At 44.1% G+C, this 21,132-nt stretch overlaps 7 protein-coding genes and 1 long non-coding RNA gene across 9 annotated transcripts; 5 read left to right on the forward strand and 3 right to left on the reverse strand.

The window, feature by feature from the left end:
- Positions 1 to 274: 274 nt before the first annotated feature.
- LOC9662464 (cytokinin hydroxylase) lies at positions 275 to 2,235 on the forward strand. The gene is made up of 5 exons (XM_002990474.2): positions 275 to 664; positions 728 to 954; positions 1,029 to 1,258; positions 1,324 to 1,720; positions 1,784 to 2,235. Exons 1-5 carry the CDS (start codon positions 373 to 375, stop codon positions 2,192 to 2,194), a joined length of 1,557 nt encoding a protein of 518 aa, XP_002990520.1. The 5' UTR covers positions 275 to 372; the 3' UTR covers positions 2,195 to 2,235.
- Positions 2,236 to 4,102: 1,867 nt separating this feature from the next.
- Positions 4,103 to 5,804, forward strand: LOC9631568. 2 transcript variants are annotated; one of them, XM_002990475.2, is made up of 12 exons: positions 4,103 to 4,394; positions 4,445 to 4,512; positions 4,567 to 4,639; positions 4,705 to 4,723; positions 4,782 to 4,901; positions 4,964 to 5,033; positions 5,092 to 5,135; positions 5,196 to 5,237; positions 5,296 to 5,355; positions 5,418 to 5,485; positions 5,554 to 5,611; positions 5,663 to 5,804. In XM_002990475.2, exons 1-12 carry the CDS (start codon positions 4,108 to 4,110, stop codon positions 5,750 to 5,752), a joined length of 999 nt encoding a protein of 332 aa, XP_002990521.2. In that variant the 5' UTR covers positions 4,103 to 4,107; the 3' UTR covers positions 5,753 to 5,804. The 2 variants fall into 2 exon arrangements, with proteins under 2 accessions (XP_002990521.2, XP_024520096.1); XM_024664328.1 differs by having other exon boundaries at positions 4,104 to 4,394; positions 4,572 to 4,639.
- Positions 5,805 to 8,665: 2,861 nt separating this feature from the next.
- LOC9662465 (ankyrin repeat domain-containing protein 2A) lies at positions 8,666 to 10,337 on the forward strand. Its single transcript, XM_002990476.2, has 8 exons — positions 8,666 to 8,801; positions 8,863 to 8,954; positions 9,031 to 9,237; positions 9,289 to 9,437; positions 9,510 to 9,681; positions 9,734 to 9,826; positions 9,886 to 10,025; positions 10,101 to 10,337. Exons 1-8 carry the CDS (start codon positions 8,783 to 8,785, stop codon positions 10,198 to 10,200), a joined length of 972 nt encoding a protein of 323 aa, XP_002990522.1. The 5' UTR covers positions 8,666 to 8,782; the 3' UTR covers positions 10,201 to 10,337.
- LOC9631570 (protein ELF4-LIKE 3) lies at positions 10,281 to 10,991 on the reverse strand. Its single transcript, XM_002990544.2, has 2 exons — positions 10,924 to 10,991; positions 10,281 to 10,853 (listed from the first exon to the last, which is right to left on the reverse strand). Exon 2 carries the CDS (start codon positions 10,803 to 10,805, stop codon positions 10,431 to 10,433), a length of 375 nt encoding a protein of 124 aa, XP_002990590.1. The 5' UTR covers positions 10,806 to 10,853; positions 10,924 to 10,991; the 3' UTR covers positions 10,281 to 10,430.
- Positions 10,970 to 12,289, forward strand: LOC9662466 (ATP synthase subunit O, mitochondrial). The gene is made up of 6 exons (XM_002990477.2): positions 10,970 to 11,186; positions 11,241 to 11,303; positions 11,379 to 11,622; positions 11,675 to 11,787; positions 11,857 to 11,946; positions 12,007 to 12,289. Exons 1-6 carry the CDS (start codon positions 11,034 to 11,036, stop codon positions 12,133 to 12,135), a joined length of 792 nt encoding a protein of 263 aa, XP_002990523.2. The 5' UTR covers positions 10,970 to 11,033; the 3' UTR covers positions 12,136 to 12,289.
- Positions 12,290 to 12,508: 219 nt separating this feature from the next.
- Positions 12,509 to 13,127, reverse strand: LOC112342444. Its single transcript, XM_024664261.1, has 3 exons — positions 12,977 to 13,127; positions 12,823 to 12,925; positions 12,509 to 12,748 (listed from the first exon to the last, which is right to left on the reverse strand). The coding sequence occupies exons 1-3, from the start codon at positions 13,028 to 13,030 to the stop codon at positions 12,528 to 12,530; spliced, it is 378 nt and encodes a 125-aa protein (XP_024520029.1). The 5' UTR covers positions 13,031 to 13,127; the 3' UTR covers positions 12,509 to 12,527.
- Positions 13,128 to 13,468: 341 nt separating this feature from the next.
- Positions 13,469 to 15,588, reverse strand: LOC9631571 (vacuole membrane protein KMS1). Its single transcript, XM_002990545.2, has 8 exons — positions 15,450 to 15,588; positions 15,112 to 15,323; positions 14,970 to 15,048; positions 14,599 to 14,910; positions 14,397 to 14,542; positions 14,218 to 14,334; positions 14,002 to 14,166; positions 13,469 to 13,910 (listed from the first exon to the last, which is right to left on the reverse strand). The coding sequence occupies exons 1-8, from the start codon at positions 15,526 to 15,528 to the stop codon at positions 13,728 to 13,730; spliced, it is 1,293 nt and encodes a 430-aa protein (XP_002990591.1). The 5' UTR covers positions 15,529 to 15,588; the 3' UTR covers positions 13,469 to 13,727.
- A 9-nt stretch (positions 15,589 to 15,597) lies between these two features.
- LOC112342445 lies at positions 15,598 to 16,784 on the forward strand. The gene is made up of 4 exons (XR_002990979.1): positions 15,598 to 15,640; positions 15,736 to 15,803; positions 15,879 to 15,998; positions 16,063 to 16,784. It is a non-coding gene; the product is annotated as an uncharacterized LOC112342445 (long non-coding RNA).
- Positions 16,785 to 21,132: the final 4,348 nt, after the last annotated feature.

Here is a 21,132-nt window from a genome sequence, read left to right on the forward strand (position 1 = left end):
CTTGGAAACTACCCAAAGATATCCCAAGTGTTTAAACCAAGTTTCCAAAGAGCCCTCAATTTCGAGAGCTATTGGCGGGAAATCGAAGATCCTAAAGTTCCGCTTTATGGCTGGCTGGTAAGATGGATCGGTGCTTCAATCGCTGCCCGCTGCCTACTATTTAATCTAACACGGTGGCGCGTCGTTTTCCGTGGCATAGAAAATTCAGCTCACAAGGGGCCCATATAAGTCCACAGCACTACCTTTTTTATGTACGAGATCCTTGCGACTTCCATCGCGCAGAGAAATGTAAGAACTGGTACTGTTTCTTTTTTCTTCCTATTCCCGCGGTAGAAGGCGTAGAAGAATTCTTTAGTTTCTTCTCGCGGAGGAATGGATCTCATCTGGAATGTTGTCACAGCAGGGGTCTCTCTGATAGCAACGATATGTGTTTGGCAACTGGCTCGCGATTTTCTTTGGAGGCCTCGGCGGCTCCTCCAGGCTTTCAAGCAGCAAGGCGTCCTGGGACCGGTTCCACGCTTGTTCCTCGGGAACTTGGATCAAGTACGCGAGCTCATGGCAGTCGAAGTTGCCAAGAGTTCCACTGGCGAAATTAGAGACGACAATCATGGTGGCGTTGTGGCGAAAGTCCTTCCTTACTATGCAGCGTGGTCCAGATCATACGGTACGAAATCGATCGTTTTCCCAGTTTTTGTGGATGATTGAAGCTCGCGGAATGTGTACGCAGGTCAAACGTTTTTGGTGTGGTGGGGATCACAGCCAAGGCTGATGATAAGCGATCCAGAGCTGATGAAAGAAGTGCTTTGCGACAAAAGTGGGAGTCTTGACAGGGATCCCGGCCAGCATGCTGCCAGGGATTTGTTTGGGGATGGGATCGCGTTGCTGACTATGAACGAGAGATGGTCCCAAAAGCGAAAGATGGTCTCTTTGGCTTTCCACAACGAGAAGCTCAAAGTGATTAACTCTCTCTATTTTGAAAGTTTTCATTTTTCTTTCTCCACCAAGCTTCTAAATGTTTTCATTTGCAGTTGATGATCGATGCTATGGTAGCTTGCGTCGAGGAGAACCTCAAGCAGTGGAAAACCACCGAGGGACCGGTGGATGTTGCGTCAAAGCTCCGAGGCATCACACAGGATGTTTTGTGCCGGACGGCTTTTGGGACGAGCTACGCGGCAGGAAAGGAAGTTTTCGAGATGCAAATCGAGCAGCAATACATTCACTTGGAGTGGCAAGGTCAAGTTCATCTCCCTGGTTTTAGGTGCGGTTTTTGTCTCTTTCTCTTCGTTCTATACGCCTTCTTGATAAACGTAAGCGCTTCTTTAGATTTCTTCCAACGTCCACCAATCGACGCAGGTGGACTTTAAAGCAACAAATCGACAGCAAGCTTCGACAAATCGTCGTAAACCGATTGAAGGAGTCGAGTGTCAGTGGATCATACGGGAAGGATCTCTTGGGATTGATGCTGGCTGCAAAAGATGGAGTTTTGGATTTTAACAACGGTAAGAAGCTGGACATCCAGGTGACGATGCAGGACGTGATCGACGAGTGCAAGACTTTCTTTTTCACGGGCCAAGAAACGTCGGCAGCTCTACTAGCGTGGACGATGCTGCTTTTGGCACTCAATCCCGACTGGCAGACTCGGCTACGTCAAGAAGTTTGTCAAGTTTGTGGACAAGTCTCCGCTCCAAACACTTTGGAGATGCTCGGCAATCTCAAATCCGTAAACTTGCCATTCCTCTATTATCTTGTTATTTTGTAAAACTCTTTCTTTCTTTTGCTCCAGATGACAATGGTGATCAACGAGGCTCTTAGAATGTACCCCCCGGTTCCTTTGCTAAATCGCTACACACACAACAAGGTCAAGCTCAAAGAACTCGTCATCCCAAAAGGAACTCTGCTACTCGTGCCTCTGATCGTCATAAACTACAACGAGAAGTTCTGGGGGGGAGATGCCAAGAGCTTCAATCCAAATAGGTTCGTCTCCCAACAGCAAAGGCCGTTCTTGCCGTTCTCGGTGGGGCCGCGAACTTGCGTGGGACAGAGCTTCGCCATAATCGAGACGAAGATCATTCTTGCGATGATCCTACGCAAGTTCACGTTTGAGCTCTCGGAAACTTACGTCCACTCGCCATTTCAGGTGCTAACTTTGCAGCCAAAGTTTGGCATGCCGATGAATCTCCTGGCAAACCAGTGAAAGTCTTCAAAGAACAATAACATTTTCCAAACTTTGACGAACAGTACGTAATTGGTTAAAGAAATATAAATTTGTGTTACCTTTTAACAAATCAAGGTTATGTTTTCAATACTGATTTAACTACAAATTAGGAAGATTATAAGAAAAGGGGGCAAAAGGAAAAAAAAATTCATTTCCATCCTTTACCTTTTGCTGTACATTGGAGCTATGCAAAATTATAGATAAGCCATAAATTTATTTTAGCTTTTTATTTCAAATGAAAATCTGGTAAAGACTTATTTTCTTCTCTCTGAAAAACAAATCAAGATTAAGTAACACCCTTTATATTTGCTCACACTAGCTTATGATCTGAGCATATTGCTTCTCATCAATCATTCCACCAAACTCTTGGTCCATGACATATTCATGATCAATAAATGGAAATGTTCCAGCAGCCATGGTAATTCCTATAACCGCCCCCGCCACCAAGAGCCCTAAATTTCGAAAGCTATTGGCGGGAATGAGGACTCTCTACTCTTTGGCGCGTCGTTTTCCGGATCATAGAAATATCAGCTCAATGGGGCCTATCTCTCTTTGAAGTCCACGGCACTACCTTTCTTTTGTACGAGATCCTCGTTGCTTGCGACTTCCCATCACGCAGATACGTTTCTTTAGCAGGTTTTGAACAAGCTAACGTCAGACTTTTTAATTTTAATTCTCTCCTCTTTCCTTTCTACGAGGAATGGATCTAATCTGGAATGTTGTCACAGCAGGGATCTCTCTGGCAGCAACCATATGTGTTTGGCAATGGGCTCGCGACTTCCTGTGGAGGTCTCGGCTCCTCCTCCAGGCTTTCAAGCAGCAAGGCGTCTTGGGACCGATCCCACGCTTGTTCCTCGGAAACTTGGATCAAATGCGCGAGCTCATGGCAGTAGAAGTTGCCAAGAGTTCCACTGGCGAGATTAGCAACGACAATCATGCTGGCGTTGTGGCGAAAGTTATTCCCTACTATGCAGCGTGGTCCAGATCATACGGTACGAGATCGATCTTTTCCCAGTCTTCGTGGAATCGTTCGTGATGATTGAAGCTCGATGAATCTTTGAACATGCGAAACGTTTTTGGTTTGGCTGGGATCACAGCCAAGGCTGATGATAAGCGATCCAGAGCTGATAAAAGAAGTGCTTTGCGACAAAAGTGGGAGCTTTGACAGAGAACCCGGCCAGCATGCCGCCAGGGATATGGGATTCCGTTGCTGACTATGAACAAGAGATGGTTTCAAAAGCGAAAGATGGTCTCTTTGGCTTTCCACAGCGAGAAGCTCAAGGTTTCAAAACTTTTAGTTTCTTCAGCTTCTGAATGTTTTCCTTCTTGTTTTCCCTCAGTTGATGATCGATGCTATGGTAGCTTGCGTCGAGGAGAACCTCAAGCAGTGGAAGAACCGCTGGACCGGTGGATGTTGCGTTAAAGCTCCGAGACATCACACAGGATGTTTTGTGCCGGACGGCTTTTGGGACGAGCTACACTGCAGGGAAGGAAGTTTTCGAGATGCAAATCGAGCAGCAATACATTCACTTGGAGTGGCAAGGTCAAGTTCATCTCCCTGGTTTTAGGTGCGGTTTTTGTCTCTTTTCTTTTCGTTTTCTTCGCCTTCCTGATAGACTTATTAGATTTCTTCCAACGTCCACCAATCGACGCAGGTGGACTTTAAAGCAACAAATCGACAGCAAGCTTCGTAAACCGATTGAAGGAGTCGCCATGATCGAGACGAAGATCATCCTTGCGATGATCCTACTTAAGTTCACGTTTGAGCTCTCGGGAACTTACGCCCACTCGCCGTTTCAGGGCCAAACAGCCAAAGTTTGGCATGCCGATGAATCTCTCGGCCAAAGAAAAATCACACTTTCACAAAACATAGATATATAAGTTTTTCTCTAATGAAAAAAGGAAGATCTTTATCAATGGCGATGGCTATGGCATCGTGCAGTGGCAGAATCCCAAGTGGTCTTACATTGTCGCGAAGATCCAGGCACAGATTCGTGGCCGCTGCGTCCGAGGATGATTCCAGAGTAGCAATTCAAGAAGAAGCTTCTTCCGCGATCGACGTTGTCAAGAAAGAATTTCAGGCAAGGAGATACCATGTGGAGAATGACAAAATGTTCGACATATTGGGCGCTTCCTTGGCAGTGCCGCTTCGTCTGGGAACAGGAGCTCTCGTCCAAGGGTATGAGAAAAAAAAAATTCTCTAATTTGATTTTCTATGCTTGGATATAGCTACAAGGCATCCTTTGTTCCCAAGGAGCAAGTTCCACCGTCGCAGTACTCGCTCTTTGATTTTGGAGGTAAAAAGTTTTTTTTTTTTCTTATAATCTGTAGAGAGTTTGGTAATAAATCAGGACAGAAGCTCGTGGAGACTGCAGAGCTAGGAGCTCGACCGCAACAGCCCATACAAATCTATGAATTCGAAGGGTAATCTTTCGTTTTTTCTTCTTTCGTTCTTTCATCGCTTACTGATGGTTTCTTTTTTTCCTTAGTTGTCCATTTTGTCGTAAGGTAACTCAGATTGCAAGCGATTGGAAAGGCCTGAAGAAAAGTGTGTTTGATTTCATAGGTCAGAGAAGCTGCTACGATCCTGGATCTCGACATCTTGTTTTATCCCTGTCCTAAAGACGGTCCAACCTATCGACCCAAAGCTATCGAACTTGGTGGTAAAAAGCAATTCCCTTACATGGTAAGCTTTGCAAACTTTAAGCTTTCTATCAAATGCTCGTTTTTGTTTTGTTTTTTCGTCAGGTAGATCCCAACACGGATGTTGCAATGTACGAATCGGATGAAATCATCAAGTACCTTGTAGATAAATACGGTAAATTGTTTTCAAATACCACATAGACTTGTTAGTTTATCCTCGATTGTTTTTCCAGGGAATGGGAAGGTGCCTTTTATGCTGTCACTGGGTTTCTTCACGGTAATGTATTGTGTATATATTTTTTCCACCGGCTTTTCATTTGCTATCAAATTATAACAGACTCTAACAGCAGGATTAGCAATGCTTGGGCGTGCAGGCAAGGTGAACTTTTACGTCTTTCACTTTGACGATACAAACCAGGTTTTTGTTTTCAAACCAGGGATCCCAATACGTTCCTGCGAGAAAACCAGACAAGCCTCTAAAGATCTGGGCGTACGAGGTGAATTGAAAACTCAAAAAAGAAAGAGAGAGCTATATCTTAAAGCTGGATTTTGTGAGCAGCTTTCGCCTTTCTGTAAGATCGCACGAGAAAGGCTGGTTGAATTGGAGCTCCCTCACGTTTACTACAAGTAAGTCTCTAGTTTGTGTTTTCTTCTCTCGAGAGCTCTTTTTTAAGTCTCTACTTTACACTGTCCAGTGCCGCTCGTGGAAGTCCCAAACGAAATTATCTCTTGGAACGGACTGGAATTTTTCAGGTACTCATAAATTCGATACAATGGTGTTGGAATTACTCTTTTGTTTCCCAGGTTCCTTTCTTAGAAGACCCCAACACCGGCGTGGAGATGTTTGAAAGCTCGGAGATTATCAAGTATCTTAACACAACGTATGCCTTGTAAAGAAAAGAGATTCTCATTTTATAGATAAATTCAAGCAGCAGTTTTGGAAGTAGATTATTAATTTTGGACACACGAAATTTAGTTGTAGTACAGTCGGAGTTTTGGTTGAGTTTGGCACTCGACGTCCCAAACCATGCCTAAACCCTGAGGTTTTTCCCTGAATTTCTGTGTCTCTGGCAACACTCCCTTGCAAGGATTCATCTGGGAAAGATAGAAGTAGCAAAGTATTAGAAGTTAGAAAGAACTTCTACTAAAACTTACATATCGCCCGAGTGGGAACTCTGCTTTCACGTAATCGTGACCAACAAACTTCTGGTTCCAGAGCAAATCGTGAGAATAATATTTCCTGAAAAACGAAAAAACAAATCAGAGCATATCTGCGATTTAAAAACTTAAACTCGTACTCTGGTTGCTTGATGACGATCTCTGAGCCATCTTCTTCATCGGCTTCAATATGTCCCCAAACAGTACCTCTAAAGTGATATGCCGGATAATGTTCCAATCCCAGTGTAAATCTCGTCACCGGAGTCTCAGACACGGGAATGCCCATGAATCTCTTCTCATTGTTTTCCTGATCAGAAATTTAATTAATATCAATTAATAAGAAAAACTCCATAAAATTCTAGTAAGGAGACCAACCTTTCGTATGTCATGCTTGCAAGGATCGACCACATCCTTGAGGCTGTACTTAATTGTATGCTCCAGGGGCTCGAAAGGATTATAATCTGGACGTGGAAAATCTCTCAAAATCATCTGCTTGTTGGCTATCGAACAGTATTGATACTGGTACCATCCTGCAAATTGGCAAATGAATGAATTAACTGAAAGCTTAAGATTTCTTACTGAGCTTGTCCTTGATGTAATCCGGAGACATTCCATTCAGCTCGTCCTCGATCTGCCTCTGTATGGGCTCGAAAACTTGCATTCTCCACTTCTCATACAAGATCGCAAGCTTCTTGACATTCTTCTCGTCAACCAGCTCGATCATATCGCCCATTTGCCGCAGTATGTGTCCCTTTTTGTACTCCGAGCCTCTGGAATACGATCGATACATCTTTTCAAACTTGATCTCGTCTTTCCTCCTCTTGCGCTCCTTGATCCTCTCGACCAGCTTTTCCAGGGAAAAACAACGCAAACAATCAGCCAAAGAATCTCGCGAGAGCAACTTCAGAAGAGTTTACCTTAGAAACATTCTCACAAGAAAGATTTAGGTTCCAACCTCCTTCTCCTCGGGTGAGTAGCACAGGAAATTCTCAACAGGTGTGTTCCTGAGCTTGTATCCGACTTGCTCACAATACCATCCTCGCCTAACTTTGTAGCCACGAACCTTATATTTCCTCTGCATGGATGATCACGTATCAATTCTTATGTAAAATCGTAAGATCGAGACTTACACGTTTCTTCCTGACCCGAGGAACCAGCTTTGAATCCGGCGGCGGCTTTGGAGCATGAACAACACTCCTGGGTGCGGGACAGCCTCGGATCCAGCGCAGGGGTTTGAAGAAATCCAGAAATGCATCAGGCTTGGTCATGGTGATCTGGCCTTGGGGATTTGGCTCCTCCTCTTCATCCGCTTGCTTGGCCAACTTTGGGCGGAAGAACCCGATATACGAGAGTGGCTTGCATGGCGAGATCTCCCCCGGCACAACGGGAAGGTCGTGCGGGAGCCGCTTCTTCTTGTTCTTGCGGTATTTCTTCACCTTGGCTTGATCCAGGTGGTCGTCCAGCGGCGAAGCGGGCCGCCTCCTCTCCTTGTTGCGTGGGATCTCCACCTTTCTCCATGGAACTGGGAAGCGCTCCTTCTTGGAGTAGCGTTTCTTTGGCGGAGGAGCTCCCCAATTGTCCCAGGCCATGGCTAGAAATCTCTTTTGCAAGACAATAGAGATGGAGATTGAGAATGAGAGAGAGCAAACCCAAGAAAAAAGGAGGAGAACAATGGTGGAAAATTTGCGCGCGCTTGCTGCTTGAGCCGGCCGGCTTTCCTACCACCGTTTTCCACCTGTATGGTTTGCCACGTGGAATAGTATCTTTTTTTAAAAAAAGTTTGAAAAAGTACAACATAGCTGAAGGTACAAAGGATGATAGATTTGAAAAGAAATTATAACATAGTTGAAGGTACAAAGGATGATAGATTTGAAAACAAACTATAACATGGCTGAAGGTGATAGATTTGGGAAACAGACTATAGTCTATACTTGAAGTTACAAAGGATGATAGATTTAATCACGGGTAGGTATATGGTAGCGGGGGGTGTTTGCATAGCTCGAACTGCTTCTTGAAGAAGTCTGGCTCGGTTGGCGCGATGAGATCCATGATCTCCATCATATCTGGAGGCTGCCCTAGCAGCTCGGCGTAGATCATCGCCCTCACGTATTGGCCCTTGGAAGCATAGAAATATGCGTTCGTCCGCCACTCTTTCTTTTGCTTTTGGCTTGGAGACTTTTCCATGTGTAAGTAAACCCTAGAACTTAGTTCTACCTTTATAGTAAAGCAACCAAAAGGCTCGCTAAACAAAGGACGGTCCTTTTGGCTTTAGTTGATGTAGTTTACATAAATAAACTTTGTCAAGTAAAAATACAAGGAATCAAAGAAGAACTTCTAGAAAAGTCTTGAATTCTTTTCTATCAAGGAAGAGGTAAATAAAGTCAATCAATAAAAAGTTGTAAATTAAAAAAGGACCTCGTTGTCAAAACAAGCAACGAAGACGTATCGATAGATTTGCTGGAACTGGCATATTTCTTCCTCGTGACACGACACGAAGAGGCGAATATCCTCTCCTTGGAAGAGGCACAAGATAAGATATGGCCATGGTGTGGCTGTGAGTGACAGCAAGCTTGGAGTAGTTTTAACCCCAGGTACATTTCTTGGTAGATTTATTTACTACTTTTACCCAATATGATTTCATTGTTCTAGGGTTGATTGGAGGCTCCGGCTTATCCGCTTCGTCGGGGAGAGCAGTGCTAGGGTTGCGCGATTCGCAGGGCGGGGATTGTTTCTCACGAATTCGGGGATCGTCTCTATCGCGGCGCCATGGCGTCGGCTCCAGCAGGTCGGGGTTTCGCGCATAGATTAGGTCAATTTCTCACTCGGCATTGCTTTGCGATTCGCAGAAAAGGCCGCGGATGACAAGAAATCCGAGTCCTCCTCATCGCAGGCGGATTTTAACGCTTTCGACATGTCGGCGATGACGAGCTTGTTGAATGTAAGCTTTAGTTCTTTCTAGATACTGTTTTGCTAGAAAGTTTCTTGAACTGCACTCTTTTTCTTTTTTTTGCCAGGATCCAAGCATCAAAGACATGGCGGAGCAAATTGCCAAGGATCCGGCATTCAATCGCATGGCACAGCAACTATCCGAGAGCGTCCAGACCGCCGGAGACGGTGTTCCACAGCTCGACACGAATCAATACTTCCAGGCAATGCAGCAAGTTATGCAAAACCCACAGTTCATGAGCATGGCGGAGCGCCTTGGCAATGCTCTCATGCAGGTAGTGTTTGGAAGCTCTATTGTCTCAAGCTTTTGTTTCTCTGTTTTCCAGGATCCATCCATGGCAGCAATGCTCCAGAACATGACTAATCCAGCTCATAAGGAGCAACTCGAGGCACGCATGTCGCAAATCAGAGAGGATCCCGCTTTGAAGCCAGTTCTCGACGAGATCGAGCAAGGAGGCCCAGCAGCTATGATGAAGTACGATCCTCTTTATCTGATTCTCTCTCACTCGTGCAAGTGACTGACTTTTGTGATGTGAACTTTTGCCAGGTACTGGAATGATCCCGATGTTCTTAACAAGCTAGGACGGGCAATGGGAGTAGGGGGTCCGCAGCACTTTGGCTTGCCAAGGGAGGAAGTCGAAGAAGCGGAGGCCGAGGGCGAGGGCGAGGAAGAGGAGGAACTGACGCTTCATCACACCGCTAGCACTGGCGACATTGAGGTACCTGAGTTTTCTCTATGTAATTTTGTTTTTCTCATGCTCTTCATGCCAGGGGTTGAAAGTTCTTCTAGCGGACGGTGCAAACAAGGATGAGAAAGACTCGGAAGGGAGAACAGCACTTCATTTTGCTTGTGGATACGGAGAGGTAAGCAAATAGATTGAGTTGATTTCCTCCTCCACGACTCATCTGTCATCTCTTTCCAGTTGAAATGCGCGGAAGCTCTTCTCGAGGCTGGGGCGTTCGTGGACTCGGTGGACAAGAACAACAACACTCCATTGCATTACGCTGGTGGCTACGGCCGGAAGGAATGCGTGGAGCTGCTATTGAAGAACGGAGCGGCCGTGTACGTGTCTCGAAAGCCTCTTCGTTCTTTCGCGCTTGGATTGGACTAACTTTTCCTTGTTCCTTGTTCCAACAGGACTGTAAGAAACATGGACAGCAAAACTCCAATGGACGTTGCCAAGCTCAACAATCAGGACGAGATCGTCCAGCTCTTGCAAAACGACGTTTTCCTCTGAGAGAAATCGGAATCACAAGGCGAGAAGAACGAATTCGTTGGGGATTGTGTGAAAACTATACTTGAAGGCGTAGAAGTTCCTGGTGTTGGATTTTTCCTCTTATCATTATAGCTACAAAGAAAACCTTTTAAACTCCACAGCATCGCTACAAACATAGCTTTTCCTTTTGGTATAAAACTTCCTCCCAGTGAGGAAAAGAATCAAAGAAGTTCTTCCAGAGTGCTTCTTCGCTATGACGATCGAACTCTCTTGTGACCCACCGCTCCAGCGGCAGCGGCGGGAGAATCCATGGCTTTCGCGGTCGCTGGCGGTGGGATGGAATCGCCCTCTTGCGAATTCTCGAAAGACTTGACGAACGAGGAGGAGATGGTGGAGTACAGGCTCACGACCTGGCCGATGTTCTTGTTGAGCTCCTTGATGAGCACCACGTTCCTGGACAGGCTCTCGGGGACCTTGGATTCCTGGTTCTGGTTGATCTCGTTGATGAGGAGCCGGTTGTGATCGAGCAGGAATTGGACCTGGCTAAATCCCCGCTCGAACGCCGCCCACATCTTCCTGTCCACTGGCGGCGCCTTTGCTGGCGCCGACGATGCGTCGGCTTCCATGGAAAATCTTTGCGCTCGCGAGAGATTTTGGGAGAGGCGCGATCATTCCTGGAAAGAATCCCACTCACGAATTGTGAGATCGATGGAGGAGCTGGGAGGGGAGAGATTTGCTACTTACCACCACTGGCGCGCATGGATTCATCGTCTCCGCTCGAAATATTTCACTTTGCCCTAGCTAGGTAGAGAGCGAAGAACTGAGTTAGGGTTTCTTCTACCTAGAGCGATCCAATGCGGCGAGCGGCGGGGGCGCTGCGCGGGGCGTGGGCGATTCTCGCGCGACAGGAGGAGCGAGCAGCGCCTCTAGCGACTCGATTCTTGTCGCAGGTCGCGAGTGTCAACAGATCGCCTCTTGTTCGTCCGGCACTCCTTTTCTCTCGCCGGGTAAGCTACCTTTTCTTTCTTGCCGCTCGAGCTAATGTAGATTGCGATTGCTAGGATGCGAGGGATTTCGCTGATAAAGCCAAGGAGGATTTGCCTCCTCTACCTCCTCCTGTGAAGGTAAGGAAGATTTTTTCTTTCTCTCTTTTGGGCTTGCATGAAGGGCTGGTGTTTTTCTCTTTTTCTTTCTTGTAGATGCCGAAACTCTTGAGTGGTGTTCATGGCAACTACGCTGCTTCCTTGTATGTGACCGCTGTGAGGGCCGAGGCTACCGACCAAGTGGACTCTGAAATGCGGGCGATCGCAGCCGCGGTCGCGCAGTCCCCCGAGTTTCAAGCTTTCGCGGAGGATATCTTCATGAAGAGGGAAGACCGCATTGAGACCGTGAAGAAAGTCTTTGGTGACTCCAATCTACATACGATTACCATGAACTTTCTAAGTAAGTTTGCCTTTTTTTCTCTCGTCTTTTCTGATTGTGGTTGTTTGAGCAGCAATCTTAGCTGAGGATGGCCAGTTCAAACTCTTTCCAAGGATCGCGAAATCGTTTGCCGAGGTGATGGACGCTCACAGGGGGCGTATACGCACGCTTATCACCACAGCAGATGTACGTACTAGTGAAGCCTGGTTGCTGGCATTAACATTTACGTGGTTTTTCGTTTCTCTCCTCTTTCAGGAGCCCTCATCCTCCGATTTGGATTATATAAAGAAGAATGTGGTGGACACGATGCTAGAGCCTGGACAAACTGCGATCATTGAGACAAAGGTATGCGCGATTCCCTCTTGCTAATGCGCTCTTACCGGTTAGCTACTTTTTTGGGCTTAGATCAACGAGGACATCATAGGGGGCTGTATCGTGGAGGTCGGGGACAAGCTCGTGGACATGTCCATCGGCAAGAGAATAGTGCAGATCGAAAAGGTTTTGCTCGAGTCCCTCTCGCAAATGGATGCGTGAGGTGGGATCAAGAACTCGAAGAGACTCTTGGAATAATTTAGCAAAAAGCGAAAGGTGTGTGACAATAAGCTGATATTGATGACAACCACGGTGGTGTTGCAGACCAAGCGTAAATCTCATGTACAAGTATCAGAAAAGAGGACCGATTGCTACTTTCGCTTCGTGATTCACGAGTTTGTTTGTGAGTGCAGGACAATAGTCGTTCTCGAACATGTGCCAGTTTTTGCTCTGCAATGGGACCAAGTAGGTTCTTAAATTCTACTTCCTTTTTTTGTTCTACCCCGTTTGAATGCAGGCAAAAGACAAATTTCTTTCCTCTCTGGAAAGTATGCTCGCAAGCAGGTACGGGGATTCGTGCGGTTTTATAAGCCTGTAGCGCGAAAAAGATCTCTTTATTCGCGATTCTTCCTAAGCTTCTCCGAAGAGGTATCCGAACTAAAGCAGCCTTGATCCTTACAGAAGTTTGGTACGGATAAACTCGAGCTCCACGATGTTGGGCTGCTGCTCCGGCTGGAAGAAGAATCGGCGGGTCTGCTGCTGCTGCGCTTGGCCTCTCTCGCTCGAAAGTAGTGCGCGAAGAACTCGGTGTTGGCCTTGACGAGCTCATTCCAAACTAGCGATCCAAGCAAGAACAAGAAAAGAAGAGAAGAGGATTATCATCAAACTATTCATGGATTTTCGAGGTACCTATTTCAGCAATAGCTGGGTCTACATTCGCTTGTGCCAGAGCTTCGATGGTTTCTTCTTGATCCATATGTAGCAGCAGGCATCTCTCGATCAAGTAATGCACCTACAAATCCTAGTAAAAGGCTGCTCCAAAATTTTTAAGTCAAATTGCTACCTTGAAAATGTAGGAACTCGAGATTGTCTCTTCCGGCGGCCTGCGCGCGCTCATAGCGAGGATCAAACTGGAAATCACGAGAGATTTCCTTCTTCCTTCTTTAAAACACTGCCGCTCTTTGCTGTTCGTGGAAATCGTGGAAAGCAAAGCTGTGCCGTTGATCGGCACCCATCAACCGTCAACATGTCATTCACATCTCAACCGTCGGGAGCCCGCATCCAACGCTTGAAGTCGCGGCACGCGGCGAAAGCGATATGCAATGCGGCGTGGTTTTTAAGCAACTCCCGTCCACCGTCGAACCGAGACTGCTGTCGCGCCATCCAACGGCCAGGCTTGCTAACGGATAATTTGCCATGTGACCGTCATGTGAAGTGTGCTATTTTAATGCTTCCTCGTGGGTCCACGGTCACGTGGCAGTGCTGTTGACCCAATAATATACAATGCGAACGCACGATTGTCCATTGACCATTAGAGTCAATGTTTTTCGTGGACTTAAGTCAACTAAGTCAACGTTTTGATTGAATCGTTCGAGTAAGAAGAATCGTGGTGTTCATGTACAATTGCTATGGCTATGATATTGTCATCGTTGTCGTTCGAAGGAATCGAGGAATCAAGGAGAGAGTAGTGATCTTGGCGGTGACTGCCTCTTCTAGTCTGCCTGCTGGTTAGCTTCCCAAAAGGAGAACAGAGAAAAAGAAAGAGAGAGAGAAAAAAATTCGAGGAGAAGAGTCAGTGAGTGAGTTCTTGGGACTCAATCCTGACGAGGAGCTTGTTGTTGTTGCTCCTCTTGCTTCTCGACCGTCTCCATTTCTCGCAGCTGGCGTTGCATGAGATAGCCCTGCGCCGTGGAATTCACGATGGAAGCCAGGAATCCCATGAGTATGACCATCACGAAGGTGTTCCAGGCGAACGCGACCATGTTTGGCTGCCCGGACTGAAAGCAACATCCATCAGTACCGAGGAACAAGACTAGATTTTGCTTCTTCAATCTTGTCAGTACCAAGGATCTTGGGGAGACTACTTACTTTCGCTTGCTGGCCGTGACGAAAGCTCTCCTGGGCACTTTGTAGAGTGGTCCTGATTCTCGGCAAGATGAAGGAGAACGTAGGCACCTTAGATAAACTCCAGGTTAGCGAGTCCAATATGAGCTCTACCAAGTGCGCGTTGCAAGCCAAGATGATGAAAATCGTCTGCCAAACAGTGCACAAATGAGATTTTCTGTTACTGTCAAGATACAGTACCTGTATGTGCGTCTTGATGACTGCCTTCCCCAATAAGGTGGCCAGGAAAAACTTCCAGAAAGGAACAAGAAAATGCCCACACATCATTCCCGCTAAATCGAACAACGGATTCGGCACCTGCGGAACGGAGCGTGAGTCGTGCCAAAAAGCAACACTAAAAAGAAATAATATAGACATACCGAAGCACAAATCAAGATCGTGAAAAATCCAAACCGCTGGATTTTCGTCACCATCCACTGCCTTACTCGCGTCAGCAAGGAATCCTTTGTGGCGGACTCATTCTCAATGTCGTCAAGAGCCTTTAGACGCTCGCCAGACAACCGAGCTGCGGACCTTCTAAGTCAGTGACACGAAACTTAAAAGCAAATGAAGTGAGGATACCTGCTCTAGAAACAAAGTAAGGCGGAAGCTCTCCAAGCGCCGTCCCAATCCCCCACAAGACTGCCTCGGGCTGGACTTGTACCAAGACGTTGTAGAGCGGGACCATGTAACTCTCGTGCTCGGATGCAAGCCGGGGAAACTGGGGAGCTCCAATGCTCGTACAGTCCTTGTCCGCCCATGAGGCACTCGTTCCAAAATATGGTGTGTCATATGGAGCGGACTTTAAGTCGTCGCGTCCACAGAGGGTGGCTTTGAGCGTAAACATGGCAATGTGAGGACCAAGGTAGAGCACGAACGTGTGTAGTCCCGAGCCTGGAGAATCGCGTAAGACTTTAAGAGAGAAACCTTTTAAAAAAATCCAGGAACTTTACCGAGTCCGATCGAAGAAGCCACTCCAAGGCCGATCCACCACACAGCGAAACGAAAATATAGCCAGGCTTCCTCCATTGCCTGCGAGAGAAGAATCGAGCTTTCATGAAGAGCAGGCTTGAATGGAAGGAGAGAAATAAATACCTTCTCATACCCTCCGACCACCAGCAGTGTGCATCCCGACGCGAAGCAGAGAAAAAGGAACAAGAGAAACGTGAATCTGTGCCTCGCAGCGTAGATCCAAATCCGTCCCAGATGTTGGAGCATGGCCAGCAGGAAGAATTTCGTGGTCGTGAGCGGCTGCTTCGTGAGAACGAGCTGCTCGCGTTGTCTGGTATGCATCCTCTTCAACCGTTCTGGAAGGAACGAAGTGAAAAAAAAAACAAAAGAAAGAAGAAATCGCGAGATCGGTGTCTAAGAGCTCGAAATTTCGAGCGAGCGCGAGATCGATGAGAGCGCTGGAAAGAGCGAACGACACTTACTCATTGGATCGATCCCGATGGTGCTGGTGAAGCTGGAGCTGGCGGTGGGCGCTACCGGCGAGGAGAATTCGTCCGCCATTGGGGAGGCGCGACCAATGCGCGTGACAAACCCTAGCGCCTTGAGCAGATTAGGGCTCTTGGACGTCGGAGGGCCCGAAGTATTTCGGGGCCGGCTAAGCGCGCTTTCCAAGGTAATCGCCACTACGAATCTTAGCTAGATCCCCTTTTGCCGCATTCTCAGCATTCCTCCATGCTTGAGCTCTATCGAATCGTGCTGTTCTTCTAGCTGTTCTAGGTGAAGAGAGCTTTGCTCTCTATGTAACAAAATTGCTACTACCGCTACAAGGCTACCAGGTAAAAAAGCCTCTAGCTGCTATATTGGAGAAGAAAATCACTCGACTAGACTAAACATACTGACGAACTTAGCAGGACCGAGCGAATCCAGCATATCAGCCAGTTTGCTGGCAGTCCACCGCAATGGGAGAAGCTGCCGCTCTTGTGCCTTCATCCAGATGCGTCCATGAAAGAGGAAGAGTCCGCTCTCTAAAGGTACCACGACCTTGCTGCTGCTGCTGATTTTGCTGGCTTGGGTGATGTTGGTGTTGAGCTGCAGGGCTTCCAGTCGTGGCTGCGCTGCTGCCACTGCTGCTGCCGCGGCATTCGAGTTTGAGAAATCCGTGTCCGGCAACTTTGCAGTGATCCAGACGACTTCCATGTCTTCCAAGTCACTGAAGGCCTGCAAGCTCTGCCTGGTAGGTTTCCACTCCTTGGACTGCTCCCGGAAGGTGTTGTCCTCCTCCTTGTCCCTTCTTGGAGGGGGGATTTCCTTACAGTGCGTAGCATTCTCTTTCTCTCTGTTTCGTTAGTTTGGTTTCAGCTCTACAGGCTTGCGAGATGGCTGGAAGATTAAGTTACAAGTGTGGCTTTTCTTCTTACCTGGAATGCAGAGAACTCGTCGAGGGGCTCCTTGTTCATGTCGTGCAAGTCGAGGCCGGAGCAGTCGCCTTTGCCGCACAGCGTCTTGGGCCGCTGCAGTGCCCTCTTCTGCCTGTTACTCCACAAGTCTTTGACATCGTTGTCAGTGCGCCCAGGCATCGATCTTGGCCCACTTTGCCGAGCTTGGCTTGCATTTCCACGACGAGCTTTTCCAGGAAAAAACGCTGGAACTCTTACACTACAGTGACTCAGCTCAAGGTGCTTGCACAGGATGTTGCAAGCTTCAAGCCTCTCCACTTCACACTCTGAAACACAGAAAACTCCCAACTCAAACACAGATAGACATAGGTGTGTTACAAATTCTTAAACACTTGGTTATGTACTACTTACATTGTCATCCTCCATAACCCATGATCTGATCCTCCATGTTATCATGTACCTCTAAACCATATACCACAAGTTTTGTTATTTCCAACTTTAGGCAGTGGGTAGCCATTAAGTACCAGAGTAGTTTAGAATAATGAGTTGAGAAGTGGTTAGTAATTACAAGCTAAAAAATTTACTTAGAGGACTAAGAGAAGTTAATGGTGTTTTCCAGTGAGTTAACAAAGAATAAGGTGAAAGATTAATCTTGAGAAAAGAGTTAAAGTAAGTACAAAAACAGGAGCATTAGTAATATTTTCAATTCCAGTTTACTTGGCTTATTTGCTTTTATGGATCTTTTTTCAAAATTTTTTTGTTAACTCAAGTTTGTTCTTTTTTTCAATAACTCTAAAAGTTTTTTCACCAGCTCAAGTCACGAACTAAAGAAAAATCACATATATAAATGTACTTTCAAAGTTGCAGGCACAATATTATCATCCTCAGTATAAGCCTTTCTTAATTAATCTAACAAATTTAAATAACAATATTGAAATAGTTATTGAGTTTTTTATTTTAAATAAAACATTTACCATAACCTTCTCAAATAAAAAATGATATTACTATTATATATGATTACATCAATTTCAAATTTTTTTTGGAACCAATTTTAATAAACTATATAATTTTTGTAGCATTTAATTTAATTAATTAAAAATGTACTTTTCCATGATAAAACTTATGCTCTAAAAATGTATTAATCAGGATGTATATATCAGCATGCTCTAATGTATATAGTATAAAATTTCATTATTCTTGAAAAAAATTAATAAAAATTTAATATAAGGTTTTAAATTAAAAAATAGCTTAAAAATAAAATTAATAATTTTTATTTAAAAATTAGTATAAGAAATGTAATGTATGTTTTAAAAATTAAAATATTTATAAAAACTTATCATATGTTATAGCATAAAGAATAGATTTTTTTTCTCATTCTGTTTATTAAATTTCTTAGAAAGCTATAACACCACAAATAATATATTAAAATTTTAAACTTTTAGCTAAAAAAAGTGAAATACCATTATGAAATAAGAAATAGAGTTTTTAAAAAAATCTAAACTGTTTTAATAAAAAACATTAAAGTTAATTTTTTTTGTTATGGAAAACTATAAAATCTTAAAAGTATAAATATAACTAAAAGTTAATAATTATTTTATGTAATTTACACACTTATAATTTATCAATACTCCACTAATACTTATGCCATAGCTTTGGATTTCATTTTAGTCATAATTGTTAGTAACGTTGTTACTAATTTTGTAGGAGTTTTAAATTCTTGTGGTAGTTTATAATCAATCAATAGAAGTTTTGAATGTTTCATCTGATCACATTTTTCAATCTTTTGGAGGGGAGGACGCTTTAAGCTTAATATATATATAAACAGATACATATGCCGATATTGCTCCATCCTTCCCCTTATGCCATAGCTTTGGATTTCATTTTAGTGTATATATATATGTATGTATATATATATATATATGTATGTATATATGTATGTATATATATATGTATATATGTATATGTATATATATATATTTATGTATATATATATATATATATTTATGTATATATATATATATATATTTATGTATATATATATATATATATGTATATATATATGTATATATGTATATATATATATAAGTAATACACTACTTATAGTACTAAAGCATATGGACTATCCATTTGGGATTAAATTTGGTCCATCCATTCTTGAATATAAACAATGGTTTAAACCCCAATTAATATACTTATTCCTATATCCAAGTATATATAAAAAATCAGTATATATAAAAGAATGATTGGGGTTTAAATCTAAATTTTTTTAAAAACAATATATTAAATTTAATTTTTTTAGTGTTTTTTGTAAAATGTATAAAATTTATTATTTATATTAAAAAATTAAATATACTTAAAAGTTAATAACTATTCTATCTAATCTACACACTTTTAATCTATTATATAATTAGTGAAAACAATAACCTGATTTATAATATATTTCTTTTTACATTGTAATTTAATTTTAATATCGAAGGATGTGAAGGCCAAGTATACGGCTATGATGCCGTATACTAATATTATTGTAGTGGGATTTTGGTAGCCATCAGATTGGTTTTAATCCAGACCACTTGCTCGTGTATATAAACTTGGGTTTTTAGGCTAATTGATATGCACATTTTCTATATTCCCTTTCCATATTCCAAACACTCACATTAGTGGAGATGAAGAGCACTTTTGATTGTTCTTGAGGAGTGTTTGGATTTGGGATTTTGGTTTAGATTTAGCTTTTGCATCGTCTAGATCTAGCTTTTTCCATTTACTTTCTTTTGTTCTTTCCTTTCAGGATTTTGGTTTAGATTTAGCTTTTTGCATTGTCTAGATCTACTATTTTCTTCTAGTTTTTTGTCATTTCTCTTCTTTTGCTCTTTCTTTATTCGTCTTCATGGCAGATCAACAATCTCCTTCTTTGACTATGGAGCAGCAGTTGGTACAATTGCTTGATGCTATGCGCTTGCAATTAAACAACTAAACTCAGTTGATAGTGGGGGCTCATGGCACGTGGTACAACTCTTCCCGCTTTTGGTCCCAATCCTTGCGTTTTGCTGGAGTTCTTTCGTGGGAATCCTGGGGATGATGTGTATCATTGGTTCAATCATTTCACACTGATTGCCACATATCATTCTTGGGATGATGCTCGACATTTGGGTGAGTTTCTCACGTGTCTCCAAGGCACGGCGTTGCAATGGTACAATAGTTTGAGTGCAGCCACTCGTGAGGATTGGAGTGCCTCTCGGACGTCTTCAAACGCGCTTTCAGACATGTCGATAATTGTGATAATGCCTTCCAACAATTGCATCGTCTTCGCCAAGGGCCATCTAAGTCGATGATGCAATTTGGTGTTTGTTTCCGAAGTCTTTTGCTTCGTACGGAGCCAAATATGTAGGAGCGGATCAAGCTAGGAATGTTGTGGCTAGCACTTTGTCAAGATCTTGTTAAACTTATGCATGCACTTGCTCCTGCCACCCTTGACGATGCTTTTCGCTTGGCACAACGTTATGAGACATTGCCTCTTCCACTTCTCACTGCACGTCCTTCAACTTCACTTCCTATGGGCCCAATGGAGGTTGACGCTGCTGCTGCTCGAGTCCAAGAACAAGGGCGAAGACGTGGTTGTGGCCATGATGTTCAATGCTGGGCATGTGATGAAGTTGGTCATACTTATCGGCGTTGTTGGTGTTTTCTAGATTGGATTTCCTAGGTGGAGACCTTGGCGTCAACAACGTCTTGTTGATGCTGCTGCAGTGGAAGGTTTGGACACCAAGATGCATCCGGGAAATGAGGAGTCTTGCGAATAATGGAGGGACCTTGCACGAATAAGTCAGTGACTCCTCCATCTTTTTTTCGGGAGTATCATCAAGGGGTTCACTCGGCACTGGTTCATCCATTTGTGTTGGTTGATACAGGTTCAAGTTTATCTTTTATTGCTCAACCTGTTACCACATGTTGCCATCTACACTTGCGTCGTGCGGCCAAACCAATTTTCATTCTTTATGGCAACGGCTGTACACATGCATGTGCATGGGATGAGGTAGACTTGGTTGTGCATGTGGGCGATCTCGAGTTTGGGTTGCAGTCATTGCAGGTGGTGTTGAATCAAGCTTTTGACCTTATCCTTTGTATAGATTGGTTGCAGCACAATCATGCCAAATGTGACTTTGAGGCTTCTCCCCCTTGTCTCATACTTCCTTATGTTTCATCCATTCCTTTCACTTCCGTACCTCTTTGTCCCTCTACTTCCATTACTTTTGTTCCCCCATTATTTCCTCCTATGTTTCTGTTTTGTTTTGCTCTTCCTTTTTCTGATCCCTCTGACGATCTTTGTGTTGCAGTGGTTGACCGGCTCATGAAAGAGTATTCTAATCTATTTGAATGTTTGGGGCCAAGATTGCCACATGTCATCCGATTCCAACCGGGAATGCTCGTCCAATCAAGGTTTCTGTTCATCGTCGGTCACCCAAGGAGATCAAGATTTTACGTGCAAACGTCAAGGAGATGTTGGATAAGGGTGTTATTCAGAAGTCGCGGAGTTCTTAGGTATGTGAACTTTATCTTATGACAAAGTCTAATAGAAGTATTCATTTTTGCATCGACTATCATTTGTTAAATGAAGTGACGATCCCAAATGTGTACCTTCTTCCTCACACTGCTGATCTCTTGATCGTCTAGGGTGAAGTCGTTGGTTCACTAAGCTAGATCTTTCTTTTGGGTACTGGTAAGTACCAATGGCCAAAGAAGATATTTCTAAGATTGTTTTTCATACACCATT

Source organism: Selaginella moellendorffii, unplaced genomic scaffold, assembly GCF_000143415.4.
Source record: "Selaginella moellendorffii unplaced genomic scaffold, v1.0 SELMOscaffold_109, whole genome shotgun sequence".
NCBI classification, from domain to species: domain Eukaryota; kingdom Viridiplantae; phylum Streptophyta; class Lycopodiopsida; order Selaginellales; family Selaginellaceae; genus Selaginella; species Selaginella moellendorffii.